Below are 19990 nucleotides of genomic sequence, written 5' to 3' on the forward strand. Positions count from 1 at the left end.
GCTGGTGAAAAGTTAATTCAGCCGTGTCGTATTGATAACTCAGCCAAAATTTTGACAACTCAACCATCGGATGAAAACTCAGCCGTTAGGACAGCTGAGTTAGATCATAACTCAGCCAAAATTTTGACAACTTAACCATCGTGTGAAAACTCAGCCGTAAGGACGGCTGAGTTAGATCATAACTCAGCCAGATTTTAATAAGTCAGCTGTAACGCTTGGCTGAGTTATACTCTAAGTCAGCCGTCCACTCTTACTCAAATGTTTTTTCCATAAATCAGCCGCAACATACCTATAACTCAGCCATCATTACGGCTGAGTTATTAATACACGTCAGCGATTTCTGACGTGGCGTCTGACGTGGCAATGACATTTTTGTAATTACGTTTTTCCGGTAACATAAAACAAGGGGACACTGGGTATTTTGAAAATACCCGAAATATTCTAGTAAGAAATTTTTTTTTGTATATTCTGGTAATAGTACCTAAAATGTATAACATCTAAGTAAATCTTCCATAAAATAAGCTCACGTGCTTGTACTTACCGTATTCTTTATTTTCATTTAGCCACCCCTCATTCTTTGTTCTTCTTTTTCCTCTTCTTCTCGACTGTTTCCATAAGAATAAGTTATTTTGAATAACCCTTTAGGCAAATCAATTGTCGAAAACTTCATAGCCGAAGGCCCAAATCCGAACACCACCAATTTAGCACCAAATCAAATGTTTACTCACACATACATACAATTTAAATGTTTTCTAAAGTTACATTAAGACTAATAATTTGTGTATTTTAAAAAACACGATTTATTTTAAATAATAATTTGTGAATTCACACATGTCACAATACTATTTGTTAAGTTACTTGTGATCTATAAGATAAAAGATTGGAAAAGAAACAATAAACTGAAAATATTTATCATTTTGGGTTATTGCTTCCGATAAAGAAGAATTTTATTAAGATTATACATTGGTGAAAACGATAATAGCTAAAGTTGTCATTTATCTCTATCAGCAAATTTGGAAATATCTAAAATTTCTATCAGCTTATGATTGGTTTCTGAAAAATATATATATTTCAATATTTACAGTTAAATATATATGGTCTTCAGATGCAACCTGGAAGTATGTCAACGATGAAAGACTGCTATAGACTTTTATGTTGTTTGATTTGCACTGTACTTGATTTTTTTTTTCCAAAGTATTACACTACAGCATCAACCATCAGTGGTGAAAACCAAGTTGGTGAGACAACGTTTTTACAACATAATTAAAAACAGAGCAACGGTAGATTACAAAGCAGTTATAAAATAACTAAGGGTTTTTCCAAAGTATGATTATATATATTACACTACAGCATCAACCATCAGTGGTGAAAACCAAGTTGGTGAGACAACGTTTTTACAACATAACTAAAAACAGAGCAACGGTAGATTACAAAGCAGTTATAAAATAACTAAGGGATGATGGGGAGATAAGCTCAATTCCATATCAAGCACAATAAGACCAAAATTGCAATGAAGATCATTGGCTTTGGTTTTAAAGGATTTAACATAAGCTTTAGATGTGAAAGAATTGTACTTATCACCCCATCATTATCAAAAAGATTGCAGTTAAAAGTCTTCATGAATTTCTTCTACGACATTTCTTTGTCATCTGTTCAGCAGACCATAACACCACAAGGTGTACCAAAAGCATCCACTTTCTTGATCTGAAAAGTGAGTTTATTACCTGATTCAAACTAAAAGATTAAAACAAAAGGTGAAAGCTCAGAGATAAAGAAACTGATCCTTCTTTGAGATTCGTTTGTTGATCTGTTATCATGGAGCTTCATGCTCAGTCAGATAAAACCTTATTCCAGGATCCTTTCGACGTTGGCGAGTGTTTCTCTCATTCTCTACCTGAACTTGCTTTCCTTTTCTGCGCTTAGAACACTCTCCCCTTTCAAATTTCGTTTTGTCTTTCTCTTTGGTATCTTCTCTCGCCATTGATGAGACTCCTCGAAAGTCTGAGCTTGAAGAAAGACGAGTTCCAATCGGATAAGCAGCTAAGAATTCCTCCATGTTTGGCCCAGGAGCAGCAGGTCTTGGTGGTTGCGAGATAGGAGAGTAAGAAGAAATCTCAGAGCTTGAAGAAGAGTGCTTCTCGTCCAGAAAGCTGTAAATGTTGGACTCCTCACCTTCTTCAAAAGCAGGGGTTACTGGAACATTGTGGAAGTCCTCTTGGTAAACCGGTGGAACAAGATAAGGGAAGTGGGAGGAATCATGGTTGATACAGAACAGTTAGTACAAATCTGCTTAAGCTTTTCATACTCAAAACCTATCAAGGCTCCTTCTCCTGATTCAAAGCGGACTCTTCTAAAAAAACGCAAACTATCTGTGATTCCTATTGCTATCTTGACTCTTATGAAGGAGATCTGCGAAGTAGTTTCTTCATTGAAATCCAGCTCAGCAAACTCTCCAAGAGTTTTGGCAATAAACTTAACTGTTTCTTCGGAAATATAAGGTAGAGGTATACCTCGTATTTGGACCCAAATATCAATACTAGTGAGAAAATCAAGCTCAGGAAAGTCTTCCCACCTTTGCAAAGCAACAAACCAGTTATCAACCACCCAAGATCCCCTTCTTAGAACTGCAAAAAGATCCACCTCTGACCGAAATAAAAACTGGACATAGCTCTCTAGGGTTAAGAAGTCTCCCAATCAAGCTAACACGGTTTCTAGCTAATACACCAGCATAAGTGGCATGAGGGATAAAAAGTTCTGGATCATCTCGCCCTAGATCCATATATTGCAGGGAATTCCACAACTCGTCAAGACATAATAAAAGGAAGGAAAGGGAAGGAAAGGGAAAGAAAAAGGCTTAATAGAAGTATATGGAAAACTAAGAAGTTAATATATAAGAAGGAAGAGAGTGAAAATGATTATTTAACAGTAAACTTAGAGATCAAGAGATACGGCTCAAAAAGTCAAAGCCGACAAAAAGGAGGGTAAAGCAAGGTAAGCGATGATTATCAAAGTAATCACCGCTTAGGAAAGAGGATTTTTTGGTTTTGTTTTTTATGAAAGGTTAAAACATTCACATTAGATAAAACCTTAAAAAGTTATATATATAGAAGACGACGAGAAGGGGATACCGGTTACTGAATATTGCTGGACATCAAGTTGCAGTCCTGTAACTAGCTCTGTTCATGGTCAAAAAAACCCAGTGAGCCAAGTAGGAGCTCCCTGAGCCTTATAAGAAGATATCCGAAGGTCTGAAGTAACACTTTGTGCAATTATTTAGGCTCCATTGTTGCAGTTTGTCGGTTCAAAAAACAGAAACCAGTTTGGTTTATTCTTAGCAACCATAATGAGTGGAGAGATATAGAGCATTAATGCTGGCCATTGACTAGGATTGTGCATAGCTTTGATAATCTCCATAGTAGATGCACAAAAAGTCACATTCTCCAAATGCAAACTTGCCATACTTTCCAATGCCCATTCCCAACTCTTGAGTTTGGCATCAAAAGTTGAAATAACAGATGAATAGGATCTTCGGCTGTGAAGTATAACTTTACCATTAGGATCTCTTATCACCCACGAAGCACCCGATAAACACAGCCTTTTGGACCAAGAGAAACAAATATTACATTATACTTCCCCCTGGGCAGGCAGATACCATTTCTCTTGCAACGGTAACAAAGTTTTCTTATAAGAAATATCTTGACTATGCACTGCAGACCATTCTCTGGTAACATCTAAAGCTTTTTGCACAATAACATCCGATGACAAAGCAAAACCTTCAAAGAGAAGGCTGTTCCTAGTTTTCCATAAGTGCCAAAGAATCCAAGCAAAGGCTGACTTAGGCTCATCAATAGTATTCCCCATTTGCTGCAAGCTAAAAAGATGGTACATGTTTTCAAAAATCGAATTACCAAAGCCCATAAACGGAGATGGAATGTTTGATAACGCCCAGACTTGTCTTGCAAAGGGGCAGAGGAATAAGATGTGATTAAGTGATTCCACCTCTGCATTACAGAACAAACAACCATCAAAATTTCTTATTGCTCTTGTTTGCAGTCTTTCAGTCACAGCAAGGGAACCATGAAGAGCTTTCCAAAGGAAAATATGAATTTTTGGAGCAGTTTCCACCTTCCAGCAGGCTTTAAAGAGTGGATTCAAAGAGGGTTGGGTTTCTGCGTCAAACAGAGCAGCTTTCTTCTGCTTCCTAAACATCATATCATACCTAGATGTTACTGAGTAAACGCCATTTCTTGTTTCACCCCAACAAAAAGAATCTTCAAAACCTATTCTAGGCTTTATAGCTTTAATTCGATTAACCTCCAAGTGATGAAACAGTGAACGTAAGAGGTAATCATTCCAAACCCCTGTGTTTCGGTTGAAAAGATCAGCAACTCTAAGCGTAATGTTCATTAAAGAGTGGATGCCAATAGGTCTAGTTGGTCTGTTATCAAACAACCAATTTGTCAACCCATACCAACGTGTTTTTACCCCTGTGGTAAGTAAATCTCGACCAAAGAGAATACTTCTCCAGCCATAAGAAGGATTTCTACCTTTTGTTGCATTTAAAAATTCACCAGTCGCATAATACCTGCTTTTGACAAATCTTGAGAAAAGACAGTCTGTATTATAGAGAAGCCTCCAAGCTTGTTTAGCAAGCAAAGCTTGATTGAAAATTTCCAAATCCTTGAATCCAAAACCACCAACTGATTTAGGCAAAGTCATCTTCTCATAGTTGAGCCAATGAATTTTCTTCTTATCTTGAGAGTTACTCCACCAATAGTCCATCATTACAGAAATCAGTTTCTAAATGATGCCCTTAGGAAGCTTATAACAGGACATTGCATAGACTGGAAGAGCCATAGCAATAGATTTTAAAAGAACTTTTTTACCTCCTTGTGATAGATTTTTTGCATACCAGCCTGTTAACTTAGATTGAAGTCGATCCTTTATGAACTCCAACAGTTGTTGTTTTGATCCACTCATACATTCAGGGAGGCCTAGATATTTTCCGGTTCCACCCTCTAAACTAATCCCCAGATTCTCTTTTATCCAGTTCCCATCAAGATTTTTTGATTTAGTCCCAAAACTAATAGCTGACTTTTCCTTATTAATCTTTTGACCAGACACCCATTCATACTTCTGTAAGCAGTTCATCATCTCTGCACACTGTAATCTATTTGCTTTGCAGATAAATAGACTATTATCAGCAAACAAAAGATGATTAATTTCTGGACCAGAGTGGTGAAATTGAATACCAGTGATACAACCTCCCTTTGCAGCTTGATTGAAAAGATGTATCAAAGCTTCAGTGCATAACACAAAAAGGAAAGGGGAAAGAGGATCTCCCTGTCTAAGTCCTCTTTCCGGTTTGATTAATCCTACTGGTTTGCCATTTACTATCACTGAGTAACTAACAGATGAGACACATCCCATAATCCATAGAATCCACCGATCCTGAAAACCGAGAGCTTTAAGCATATCTTTCAAAAACATCTATTCCACTCTATCATATGCTTTAGACATATCAGTTTTTACCATCATAAACTCTAGAGAAATAGTTGGATGAGTGTGTAGACTGTGAGCGATATACATGAGCTATGAGGATATTTTCAGATATCAATCTTTCTGACACAAACGCAGCTTGAGTTGGAGAGACTATGGTTGGTAAATGCTTTTTCAGTCTAAGCAGAAGGATCTTTCAAACAATCTTATAGATCACTGAACACAAGCTGATCGGTCGAAGGTCTGTCATTTTTTTTTGGAGCTTTTATCTTAGGTATGAGACACAAATGCGTATGGTTCCAATCCCCAGGAATACAACCAGTATAAAAAAACTGGAGAACCTCCCTATTAACCTGATCTTTTATCACTGGCCAGAATTTTTTGAAGAAGAAACCCGTGAGACCATTAGGCCCTGGAGCACTTTCACTGCTTATCGAAAAGGCCGCCTGTTTTATCTCTGCAACTGTAATATTTCTCGAGAGATCTTGATTCATATTGTTTGATACTCTCGGTTGAAAGTTAAGAAGAAGTTCCCGAATCTTAGTAGGCGAGGAAGATTGAAACAGATCATTGAAATATGAAACCGCAACCTCACCTTTTGCTTTCTCTGAGAAATGTTCTACACCATTAGCATCTTGTAGGAAATGTAAGGAGTTTGTCATTCTATCAGCTTTCACTGAGGCCTGAAAGAATTTAGTGTTTCTATCTCCCTCTAAAACCCATTTTTCTGAACTTTTTTGTCTCCAATATATTTCTTCTTCTCCAAACGCAATTGCCAGTTCTCTTTTAATCGCATTTAACCTTGTGAAACATGGATTTAAATCTGCATCCAAGGTCGCCATTTCTTTGCGTAATCTTTTGATTCTAATTTCTGAGCTAGACCACACTCTTTTCTTCCAACTTCCAATGGCTGTTCTGCAGTTTTCAAATCTTTTCATCACAGAAAGGTTAATGCCTCTAGAACTCCTCCCATTCCAAGCACTCTAAATAACTTCCATGAAAGAAGGATCCTCAGCCCATCTTTTGTCAAACCAGAATTGTCTTTTGAATAATTCCTTGTCCCAAGTAAATTTAACCAAAACAGGTTTATGATATGATCCTAACTTCTCAAGAAACCATTGATGACTACTTGGAAACAGAGAAAACCAAGTCGGGTTTCCAAAGCAACGATCAAGCTTACATTGGATCCATTGTTTGTTCCTAACTCCACCCCAAGTGAAACCATTACCAGAACTACTAAGTCCTCCCATTTTATCCTCTTTGGATAGAATGGCGTTAAAATCTCCAATCATACACCAAGCTTCTGATCTAAGCAAACCAAAATCTCTGATTTTATTCCACACTACAGGTCTGAGTCCAGTAATCGGGTTACCATATACACACGTAATAAACCAAGCCTTGGAACCACAAGAAACTTTCATATCGATAATGTTTTTATCCACAAATAAAACTCTATATTTATACTATCTTTCCAGTAAATGGCAAGTCCACCACTAGTCCCTATTGGTTCAACAGTTTTAAGATTACTATAGCCTAGCCACCCTTGAACCTTTTTCAAAAAAACACTTGAGTTCTTCGTCTCCATGAGGAAAATATCAGGAAAATGAGTCTTTCTCATTTCCTTGAGATGCAAAAATGTCCAAGGATTCCCCAGTCCTCGACAATTCCAACTCAGGATATCTATTGATCTTGTGGCAGTTCACCTGGAACCACCAAATTTTTGTCTCTCTGGAGACTTTTGGCCAATCCTTTCCCTAGATCCTTAATAATAGAAGCATCAATGTTTTCCCCTTTGTTAACTAGAATAGAGTCTTGAGTTTTCAATTTTTTTCCTTTTCTATCTTTGGTATTCTTTAACCAAGATCTAGGACGTTTAGACGAAGGTAACACCTGTTGCAGACTAGTAGAGGAGGAAGCCTCTAAACTACCCGAACAGAAGACAGAAGGAGAGCAGTAAAAGGAGTTACCTTGAGACAGGCTCGAAAGTGGAGTTTGAGAACTCAACTTCTTCCTTGATATCGAGTCTCCGTTGATTGCATCAGCTAAAAGTTTTGATGGGGGATCGTTTTCAGTTACAGTATCTTTTCCAGGAATCTCCAACTCCTTGCCTTTATTCAAAGGCATTGTAGAATCTGTTGTAACAACCATAGTGTGAGATTCAAGATCTAGCTGAACAAACGGACATCTGCTCTTATCATGAGTCAATCTTTGACACCGAAAGCAGCGCTTGCGAATTCTCTCATAGTCTATTCCAATCTTGACCAACAAACCATTAGGAAGTTGCTGTTCTTTGAAATTTTTCAGACCCTTTGAAATATCAAGTGAAATTCGAACACGAACATAAGCCTTGCTTTGTGCCTCGTCCTTGTCAAAAGGAAACTCAATTACTTGACCTATACATCCAGCAATTTCTCCAATAGTATCCTTGGTATAGTGATTCACTGGTAGATTACGAAGCCTAATCCACACCAGAAGAAACTTTAGATAATTAACAGGGGGTCTTCAACCCAACGATCCATCACAACTCCCCAGTCATCTTGAGTCCATACCCCTGTCTTTAAGATCTCGTTTATATCTTCTTCATATTTAAAAATGAACTGAAAACGATCTCTTGATAAGGCAACACCTCTGACCCTATCATACAATCTCCAAATCCTTGGCATCTCTAAGATCAAAATAGACATACACTGATTATCAGGGTTTAGAAAGCGACCTATTAAACTTCATGTTTCTTTCAGACGAGTAAAATTGAGGAAGATTAGATAAAACCAGGGGTTTATCCTCTTCTGCTTCAATTTTCATCTCTTGAAGATATTGTTCCAAGTGCTTCTCCATAAGTGACAAAAGAAAACTTAAGAACAGAGTACTATGTAGAATTCGATCTTGTTTTTGTCTAAATCCGAACAGAAAATATTGATATCTCCGGGCAGTAGAAGCTTATCTCGTAAGGAAACGTTCCTACCTTACAGGATTGGGACGGCGATGTAATTGACGGCGGTAATGACGACAAAAGAAAATCAAACTTTTTCACCAGCTAAGAGAGAGAACAGAGCATTCCTTTCAAATTTTCATAACTGTCATTGTCAACACTGTACTTGATTTACAAGCTGCAACATACACATAATTAATGGAAAAACTGGAAACAAATGTTTTCTGTTTACAATACATTTTAAGCAGTTTTAAGAGAAAAAAAAAACCTGAAAGAGCATGTTGACAAAGTATGAAGAAGATTTAAAGAAGATACTCTGTGATTTTTTAAGAATAAATAGTTTTTTAGATCAGTAAAATTCGTTTTACAAAGTTTAGAATACATTTCTTACCATTTGTATAATAACAAAAAAAAATTCTTATGTATTCTAGGCATTGCAAATATTCTACAAATTTTAATTTTTGATTTATGTATGAAAAAATAATTCGGAATTTTATATGTTTTACGAAATTTGGAATATATATTTTATACTCTACTCTATATTCTATGAAATTCTGAATATATCTTCGTTCTTTGGATTACTTTACCTTCTACAATTGTTAGAATATGTTTTCTACAATTTACTTACGTTTGTACGAAAGTAAGAGTATATAACATTCGAATCAATGTGAACAATATCGCCAATTATAGATTTTTCTCTTCTAATCTAATGCCATTGTTAGAACAAGAAACTAAACAAAGATAACACGGGAGTACGAGAGAAGAACGTCTCTATGCTTCAGTTGAAACACAAGACCAAAACAGAGCATACGAGATCAAAGTGGGAACCGACCATGAAAGAGACTTAAAAAAAGTCAGAATTGCAAATGCAACAGTCAATATGTCCAAAATACCTTTTTTATTGGTGGTTCCGTAGAAGCAGACATCTCACACTTAAGCCGGATGACAACTTCTTCTGATTTTGGGAGATCCAAATACTCGGATGACTGAAGAGTAGAAAGATTCTTGTCTTTTAACTCCAAGCAAAAACGAACCAAAGCCTTATAACAAATTAAAAAGAATATATATTTTCGTAATCCAAAATCGATCTTTACCTTGAAATTCACTCCTGCTTGTGATAGTTTTTCAGCGTTCCACAACATTGTGATAGACCAACTCATGCGGTGCACTGACAACTTCTTTGTTGGAGTAATGGTTTTATAATTTTTACAAAACCGCTAACAAAGAAGTTGAAAATGGGAGGGTAAAGACTAATAATTAACCATTACTTAATTCACATTTTATATGGAACTGAAAATGTGTCGGACAAAGAGACGAGAAGAACCTAATCCAACAGTTCCAAGCATTAGGAAGAAACCATATGTAGGAAATGCAAGCCATGTCTTCGAAGAAAAATGAGTCTTGCATTGACCCTTACATGTCAGCCCCGGGTAATAGTAGTACAAGGAGAAGGCATACATTACCAATTCCTTCAATTCAATTCTTCTAATTCAGAATGCAACTCGGAAGTATGACAACGATGAAGAGACTGCTATAGATTTTGTAGACTCTGTGACCTCAAACGCTAGCAAGTACATGGTAAATCCAAACATCTTATAGCTGGTTTACGTATTCAAAATTTGTAGTTAAATCTTGATAACCCAGCGGTTTTGTAAAAATTATAAAACCTAAAATCTTGTTCAAATTGAAGAAGAAATTCATATTGCTAAAATAAAACGAAGGGTACTTCCCAAGTTGAGGACAATCAACTCTCTGTTTCTCCCCACCTCCTCTTGTCTCAACACGTTTTGCTCAAATCAATGCCTTTTCCTAATCGCTTTGTTCTTTCCTTTTGACTCCTTTATGTTGCTTGATTTGCACTGTACTTGGAACATAAGAGCACACAAGTGGCCAACACTTTTTATCTCCGGGTTCTCCAAGAACCCATTTCTTCAAGCATCCATCCTCTCCAATGACTTTAACAGAGTCGTGAGTGAGGTCGCATATAGTTTTTCCTTCTTTATCAAAAACCACAGCAACTTTCTTCTCCTCGTCAATGAAGAAACTCTTATCTGAAAGACTCTCAAGGTATGTTGTATCCATTGTGAAGAAATTGATCCATGACACATTGTTGGCCTCAATCTTAGTCGTAATCCATACCTTAAGCTTATATGTTTCACTTGTTTGAAATAAAGCCGCCATCTTCTCTTCTCTAACACAAGATAGTGATGCAAACTGGTTACCCCAAGCACTAAACGGCAAATGAAGAAGCGGTCCAAATCTCTCTCTTGTGAAATCAAAACAGATTATACGATCAATGGGTCCATGTGCGTTTCGTTCTACAGCACCCCAATAAGTGTTTCCCTCGAGAGTGAGGCCACGGTCAGACATCATTATACGCCAGTGTGGAGAGACATCAAGAGTAATCCATGAATCAGAATCAAAATTGTAGATTTCATACCGTAAAGCAGGGTTGTCGGGGTGAAGTTTGAAATCATCTATAAACCTCAAGATCTTGAAGCTACGACAAGATCTGTTTTGGCTATTATTTTTGTATCCAAGAGCATACTTGTAATAGTCTCGTCCTTTCAATGCACTTGCGCGGTTATATTTTCTGGTTTGGATCCACCTTGTTTCCCCCAAACTCGGATTCCAAACAACAATCTTAGTGTCATCGTCTTTCAAGATGCATAACAATAAACCCTCACAATGAAAGACTTGAGATATCTTGACTTGTTCTGAATCCTCTAGGCAAGTAAGTTTACCTAGAGACTTTATGGATAGATTGTCGTTCACGGCAATGCCCATTAAATGAACATTGTAATCCAACATCACAATCATCCGAGTCTCCCCTAATTCCTTTGCTGCTTCTTCTTCTTTGGCAATGCGCATCTCCATAAAGCTCCGGCTTTTGAACAAACCGTTCCAATTTTTGCAAGTTAATCTCACTGATCTCATTAATTTCCAAGGAACCCTAGAGACAATCTCCTCTACCAAATCCCTTGGAAGATTTGACATCGACCACGTCAACATCATCGTCATCGTTTCGAGTTGAACCAAGGGACCTTCACCATCAGAATCAACATTGGCTACAGTCACCTTGAGGTCATCGAGTAACAGAGTGAATCTCCTTAACCTGTCCTTGAGGTCAAGCTCAAGTTCTAGAAGGTTTGTGTATTCCCCTGACCCGTCACTTACAAACTTCACATGCTTGTTCTCTGGGTATGTATTTCCCCATGCCTTCATCACAAATGGGTCATCCAATGCAACCAACCAATTACAAGTCAAGCACAGTACACAGCCAAATACGATAACGTCCAAACAAATCGTATAAACTTTTCACACTGCATTCTGGAACTAAGCAAAAGGATGCAAGGAGGCACTAAGCACCTGGAACTCATCAAGAAGCGTAGAAAAGGCCGGCCCCTCTTCCGAAGCTTGCACCATCGATAATAACTCTGCAGAATCCGTCTCGAACCTCTGACAATAAATGCCTCTGGAAATGATACATTTCATCGCCCATAATAATGCTTCCATCTCCGAATGAAGTGAGGACGCACTGCAACGTTGACATCTAGCACCCATAACTTAAGTCTGATTTTCACCATCACCACACCACCATCCTAATCCTGAATTTGGTTCTGTTGATTTCCACGAACCATCTACTTGACAATGAACTATCATCTGTGGAGTATGCAAGGGATCCGTCGAATCGGGATCAATCCTTGCGACTATGCCAACCTTTTTGTTTAGTTGATCGAAAACTATTGTTTTCCAAAAATACAACAATTTGTTTTAGCCTTGAAATCTTACTGATTAAAACTTCGAAAATATTTTTATGGTAATATCCTCTAATACTGGGTAGGGGTGGGAGGAAACAATTATGTCATTTTTTTCAGTAATACTAGGTTTTCACCCGCGATACACCGCGGGACTAAATTATAAATTATAGTATTTTAAATAAACAAAAATTCACATAATAATACACACTAACATACCATATAGGCCTATACCTCTGTTTAATTCGAGAAAACAAAGCTAAGTATTTTAAAATTTTATATTTTATCTAATAACAAATTTAATGTAATTAGGTTCTAAACTGTATAAAATTGTAAGAAGAAGAAAAGTATTCTTTAGAAGATTATAAATTAATTAGAGCAAAGTAAATTAATTGGGAATTTGAAAATATAATTGTTCAAGGCTAAAATTATAATTTATAATTTATAATTAATAAAGAACAATATTATTGTTTTAAAAACTCAAACAAATCAAAACCCGATCTCTTATATTTCTCTCCGGCGAAGCTTGTGATGAATTTTCCGATATGGGATCTTCATTTATGATCTCAGATTTTACATAAAGACTAAATCGCTCAATTGAAGCTTTAATTAAGCTTTACTTTGATCCTGTGAAGCTTCAATCAGGTACTAAATCGATGCATATCATCTATTTCGCTTTCTTCTTCTTCTTCATTTACGCGATTCCAGAGTTTGAAATTGTTGGGTTCTCTGAAATTCATGAAGAAATTGTGACTTATGGCTCTATATAGAGGAATTAGCAGATTCTCTAGTTTTATTGTTCTGTGATTTTGGTTTTGTTGGCTTGATTGTAACGTTGTGTTTTTTTCCAGGAATGTACCATCCACAAAATTCAAGAGATTCATCTCTGACGTAATTATAAGTTTTTCTATTTGATTAACTAAAGAAATAGCTTGATATTGTCTAAGTGAATAGAGAATAGAGAATAAAACATCAATTTTGCTGTAATATATATATGAATTCTGGTTGGTGCTATGATGTTTTTGAAGGTTTGTCTAAGTTGTGTATGTAACTATAGGTATGGTGTAAGTATGGTGGAGATCTACTCTGTTTTCGGTGAGTGGAAACTTAATGACAAACTTCATTGGAGATTTTTCATCTATACAACCAAAGGTGGATCACTTTGTGAAGTTGCTGAGAATATCACATACAAGGATTTAGTTAAGACCGTTTTTGAAGATTTCGGACTTGATGGTCTAGTTAAAGAGATTTCACTCAGCTATGAACTTCCAAGTATGAAATTAATGGTAGAAGATTCTCCTCCTATCTTCATTCGCAATGACCGCCAAGTGTGCACTTTTATCAGAAAGATACAAGAAAATCCTGAAATAGGACGTTTGTGTGTATCGGTAAGTACATGACTCTTACTTTTGTTTTTACTGTAACTTTCTTATACTTACTTCTTCATAGTTTTATAACTTTATTCTTCCTGTAGGAATTTGATCAATCATTTGGAATGCATGGCAGTCCCACAGACTAAATTATAAATTATTGTATTTTAAATAATAATTTTTCATTCATTTAGTTTTCAAATTCCCAATTAATTTACTTTGGTCTAATTAATTTATAATTTTCTAAAGAATATTTTTTTCTTCTTACAGTTTTATACAGTTTAGAACCTAATTACATTAAATTTGTTATTAGATAAAATATAAAGTTTTGTTTTCTAGAATTAAACAGAGGTATAGGCCTATATGGTATGTTAGTGTGTATTATTATGTGTATACAATTTTTTTTTTGAATATCAAGAATGTATTATAGTATGTGTAATATTTTGTAGTTCATATACTAAATAATTTATAAATTAATTTTCCAAACTATGATTACAAATCTATAGTATATGAAATAAACTAATAGTTTTAGTGTTGATTATATAGTCCTAACCCGCCATGCTAGATGGGTCATGCAACATTTTCAAAAAAATTTAATCCGCAAAAACTCATCATACGAAACCAGTGAAAGTAAAAATAGTATATGAGACTAAAAGTTACTTTTTATGTAGAACAATTACACCAAAATTATTGGCATTTGCAATTATGTTTGTTAATTTTTAAAACACTTAGTTTCTATAAATAAAAAATCAAATATATGTAGAGTTAATTTGATTTTAAAATTAATTATTAATTTCAATGACATGCTTGTAAATATGTTTCAACTCCAGGATTTATTTGCTAAATGTCTCCAAAAATGTATATATAGATTAATATATTGTAAATATAATAATATTTTCATAACAAAATACTATCCTTGATTATATATATATATATATATATATATATAAACTATAGACTATAAAGAACTTTATCTATAGTACTATTGGACTAAACAATATCAAACGGGTAATGTTTTTATGTTGAAACTAACAATACTTTTAACATTTTTTTTTTACAACAAGAATACGTAACCTTTCTATTATTGTTAGAGAAATACCCTAGGATGGCACAACTTTGAGTTTTTGTTCCAAAACTAGCACACACGCTGGAATGTTTCAAAACTAGCATTTTTTAATATTGAGTATTAATAAAGAACAATATTATTGTTTTAAAAACTCAAACAAATCAAAACCCGATCTCTTATATTTCTCTCCGGCAAAGCTTGTGATGAATTTTTCGATATGAGATCTTCATTTATGATCTCAGATTTTTCATAAAGACTAAATCGCTCAATTGAAGCTTTAATTAAGGTTTACTTTGATCCTGTTAAGTTTCAATCAGGTACTAAATCGATGCCTATCATCAATTTCGCTTTTTTTTTCTTCTTCTTCTTCTTCATCTACGCGATTTCAGAGTTTGAAATTGTTGGTTTCTCTGAAATTCAGGAAGAAATTGTGACTTATGGTTCTATATAGAGGAATTAGCAGATTCTCTAGTTTTATTGTTCTGTCATTTTGGTTTTGTCGGCTTAATTGTAACGTTGTGTTTTCTTTTCAGGAATGTACCATCCACAAAATTCAAGAGATTCATCTCTGATGTAATTGTAAGTTTTTCTATTTGATTAACTAAAGAAATAGCTTGATATTGTCTAAGTGAATAGAGAATAGAGAATAAAACATCAATTTTGCTGTAATATATATATGAATTCTGGTTGGTGCTCTGATGTTTTTGAAGGTTTGTCTAAGTTGTGTATGTAACTATAGGTATGGTGTAAGTATGGTGAAGATATACTCTGTTTTTGGTGAGTGGAAACTTAATGACAAACTTCATTGGAGATTTTTCATCGATACAAACAAAGGTGGATCACTTTGTGAAGTTTCTGAGAATATCACATACAAGGATTTAGTTAAGACCGTTTTTGAAGATTTTGGACTTGATGGTCTAGTTAAAGAGATTTCACTCAGCTATGAACTTCCAAGTATGAAATTAATGGTAGAAGATTCTCCTCCTATCTCCATTCGCAATGACCGCCAAGTGTGCACTTTTATCAGAAAGATACAAGAAAATCCTGAAATAGGACGTTTGTGTGTATCAGTAAGTACATGACTCTTACTTTTGTTTTTACTGTAACTTTCTTATACTTACTTCTTCATAGTTTTATAAATTTATTCTTCCTGTAGGAATTTGATCAATCATTTGGAATGCATGGCAGTCCCACGGACTTTCCAGGTGGTAGGGTATGGTCCGGAAATCACTCCTCTTCTAGTTAGTGTTTGGAAGGTACAATGTCCGCCAAAAATACAGCATTTTATGTGGCAAGTCATTACTGGGTGTATTTCGGTTTCAGCCAACTTGAGGCGGCGGGGTCTTCGTTGTGAGCCAGGTTGTGCACGGTGCGGTGCCGATGAGGAGACAATGAATCATGCTATATTCACATGTCCACCTGCTCGGCAAGCGTGGGCTTTAGCTCACGTTCCCGTGGGTACCGTCTCCTTTCCGACGGAGTCGGTTTTTGCTAATGTTGACCATTTCCTTGGACCAGATAAGCCGGCGTCACAGGTTTTGGCTTTTCCATGGCTCATGTGGTACATTTGGAAAGCTCGGAATTCTCGTGTCTTTGAGATTTATGATGAGTGTCCAGAGGAGGTCGTTCGCATAGCGGATGGGGAGGCGACATTATGGCAACAGGCTCAGGTGGAGGGGGAGGTTGAGGTTTCCCCTTCACCTCCCTATGAGCCTAGTATTCGGTTGAGAGGGCTTTCATCTTCCCTCCCTCTTACATACTCAGGTTATAGGTGTTTTGTGGATGGATCTTGGAAAACTACTGATCATATCGCTGATGCAGGATGGGTTTGCACATCCGCTCAGGATCCCTTGCCAATTATGGGGGCCCCGAATAACAGGCTTTGGCCTATTGGTTACTCTCCCACTTGTAAATTCCCGATGTCGCGGTTTCGAACCTCCTCGATGTGCATTTGAGGAATGTCATCCTGATTTTTTCTTTTTTTTTAGGAATGCCATCCTGATTTTCTCTAAACCCTTCCTAAACAACTTTCATACTTTCCCTAATCTGTACAAATACCATCCAAAATAAAAAAAGTTTCAGAAAACACACCATTTACTAAGTATCTTTAACATTTAAATCATAATCCCAAAATACACAACATATGATTCCAATAAATCCATTGTAAAATTTATAAATCCATAGAAGAGTCTACCATCTGAAAACAAAAAACAACCTCTAAACATCTCAATCTTCTTAAGTATGATATCATGATAGATATCAAAGCATAACTTGGCTCTTATATCTTCTGAAACCTCTTCTTTAAGTCAACTCATCATCTCTTCTATGCCCATTGAGTGACATTCCACCATTTTAAGAATGAATAATCCACAGTTTGCATCAATCTTAATGCAACGAAAGAACCTTTTAGGGCAGAAGACTTTAATGGAATCAGATCAACTGTTCCTATGTTTCTTTCAGTGCCTAAGAGTTAAGGTATCATCTCTGCAATACACACAAATAGTTATTAGATATATATCATAAGCATAAGATTCACATCATAATCAAATAAGTTCGTACCTGCAATTGGTATAACATGAGTTTTCCCAAGTCATCTTTACTCTCATGAGTTCGACAATCAAAAACAGTAATCTTCCTGAACTTGAAGCTTATTTCCATACCAATGAACTGTTTGTATGTAGAGTTATAGGCAATACCAATCTATACTGATGTGATCATGAGACCATCCAAGACGACGCTTGAGTCTTGCTCAACACGAACGAAGTCAAAGATCAATTCTTCCAGCCAAACGACTATTTGGGATACATTCTTACCTCATTTGCAGCATATCTCGAAGTGGAATCAGTCCAATCAGAGTTCAGATGAAGGAGTTATTCATTTTACAAATCAGGTGAACTCATGGCTACACGATTTGGACCTACGAGCATTCAACGGAGGATTCCGACCAAGTCCGAAGGATTCAAGGTATGAAACAAACTGTTCTGGAATCTTGATCCATCCTAGAATCACTGAGAATTGGAAGCACATTAAAAGCAGTTCATACTTGAACGATCTGGATATTTCAAATCAGTGGATCTGCCCCTGTTCCAGTTTCGCGTCTGAGCCAAATATCGTGTTACACAGACTAACCCAGCATCAATTTTGACACGAAATCGGTTGGAGGATGTTAATGGATATCTTATGTTTCCAAAAATCCCAAGAACACAAGATCTGGCCAACAAACCACAAAGTTACGCTTCACATGAAGAATTTTAGGTCCAGTTGGTTTAGGTGCTTCTTGAATTATGTTTGGCAACCTGGAGGTGTTTCTACTAAGCCCAATGTAAATAAATGGTACAGCCCATGTTGTTTATCATCAGCAAGTTGGACCAAAGAGTCAAAGAGAGAAAAGATCAAGGAAACCCTTAATGGATCAGTTCAAGAGCTTATGGCCAAAGAGAGCATGGGAAATACTATTGGGGATGATACCTATTATGTCCAGCCCACTTTGAGCCTAATTCAAGTCTAAGAAAGCCCAAAATAATCACTTTATTTTGTGGTCAAAGAGTTGAAAATGGAGTTCAACTCACCTTGGGAAGGACACCTTGGGAAAACAAACTTCAAAGAGTTGAATCTTCATTCAACTATCTATCATTATTGTGTGTTAGTTTCAAGAATAATACTTGGCTTTGTGACCAAGTTTTCTATCTCTATATAAACTCATGTAATCTCATTTGAGAATAATCAACTAATTTTCCTTTTCATTTTAAGAGTCTATCTCTTTGTTCTTTGTCTAGAACATTTCTTTGTTTCTTGGTGTGTAATATCCAAGCAACAACCTCCTTTTGCTGGATTAGTGTGTCATATCTAGCAGTGATTGGAGTTGGGAATATCAGCAGCCTTCCGAAACTGCTGTGCGACCCCTCAATCCATCAAATCTCCCTTGTTGCACCTTGCACCTTGGCGAGTTTTTATCCTTTTTAATCCGGCTGAGTGATCCTCAAATTTTGGGCGTATCATATACCAATGAACTGCCACTTCTTAGTAGGAAGACAAACCGAAGGCAACTTCCCACTCACAATATCAGTGACATCTTTTGGAAACACAAATTATGATTTAAAGTTATCTTTCTTGAAATTGAAGTATGCAACTTTCAATTTTGAAAAAAGTCTGGCCTCAAAAAAGTTGATTTCGGAAGTCTCTTGTTGTGAAAATAAATGGGATCCTGGTTTCTTCTCAACCAAAGTAATCCCAGAGCTGCATCAATATGCTACATTTAAAAGAAGAAAAAGACTTTTAGTGTCTTAGGAGAAATAGACACGATAATATTTGATAATCTGACATTCAGGATAGGATTCATGAGTCCAGCCAACACAAAAGAAACCGAAACAAAATTTGTGAGCAGTACCGTTTCTTACAAATTCATCTCTGGTCTTCCCAGAAATTTTGACCAATGTGAGGTTAATGGTTCTATATCCGTTATTACCCTGAAATTATCAAAAAACATTATCTTATACTTAGATAAAAACTTACTTTTAAAAGTTGATGAGAATTGTTAAAACATCACACTAACCCTGGTCTGATATTTTAGCTCTTCCAAGAATTTAATTCTTCAATGTCATTGAAAGTTGGAGACAGGAAAGGGTTGAACATTGGATGAATAGCAGATGTGGTAGGGTTTCTTGGTGCTTTGTATGGAGCAATGGTTGAAAATGATGGAGTTGTGAGCCGGTTGCTTCGCCTTGGAACATGCTTCTCACCATCACCATCAACTTTTTGCTTCTCACCATCACCATCAACTCTTTGCTTCTTTCTTGGAATGACAATTTTATCCTTCTTATCCAGCTTTCTCTTTTTTTTCCTGAAATCAAGATGTAACAAAGAAACGTGTTTATGAATGTCTTCTTTGTACTTTTTACAAAAATCAGCAATGATATATACAAAACAAACAAAAACTGAATTAAATTGACATACTTCACATGAACTAAAACAATTAAGATCGAATGATAGCCTCTCGTCACATGATTTAGCTTTGATGTCCTTTTGGAACATAAAAACATATGAGAAAGTTAAAAACAGATGGTGTTGTGGATTCTGTTTGCCTTATTATAATTAATTGTCATGTTATACCTTCTCTTGTGGATTCTGTTTGTCTTCTTTTTCATCATCACCATCACTTGGGCTCACTCCTTCTGGAACATTGATGGGGACATCAAGTCATCATCAACCAAGGATATGGGAGGAGACACCAATAAGACGACCAAGACTCTTGGAGAGAACCAACCCGAGCGTACCAAAGACATATGTCCCTTTCTTGGAGCATATCAGACAAACCAGGAGGATTTAAGCTACAAATCAACTTATTTAAGAAACCTAAGTCATCACGGAA

The 19990-nt window shown here is 36.1% G+C and overlaps 1 protein-coding gene and 2 pseudogenes across 1 annotated transcript; all 3 read right to left on the reverse strand.

Moving 5' to 3' along the window:
* Positions 1–4800: 4800 nt before the first annotated feature.
* Positions 4801–6920, reverse strand: LOC147925517 (uncharacterized). The gene is made up of 3 exons (XM_087492649.1): positions 6604–6920; positions 5853–6414; positions 4801–5451 (listed from the first exon to the last, which is right to left on the reverse strand). Exons 1-3 carry the CDS (start codon positions 6918–6920, stop codon positions 4801–4803), a joined length of 1530 nt encoding a protein of 509 aa, XP_087348775.1.
* A 259-nt stretch (positions 6921–7179) lies between these two features.
* LOC147925518 (uncharacterized) lies at positions 7180–8334 on the reverse strand (annotated as a pseudogene).
* Positions 8335–9965: 1631 nt separating this feature from the next.
* On the reverse strand, positions 9966–11529 carry LOC147925519 (peroxiredoxin-2A pseudogene; annotated as a pseudogene).
* Between the last annotated feature and the right edge of the window lie 8461 nt (positions 11530–19990).

This window comes from Camelina sativa, chromosome 16 (genome assembly GCF_030686135.1).
Source record: "Camelina sativa cultivar CO46 ecotype springtype chromosome 16, ASM3068613v1".
NCBI classification, from domain to species: Eukaryota; Viridiplantae; Streptophyta; class Magnoliopsida; order Brassicales; family Brassicaceae; genus Camelina; species Camelina sativa.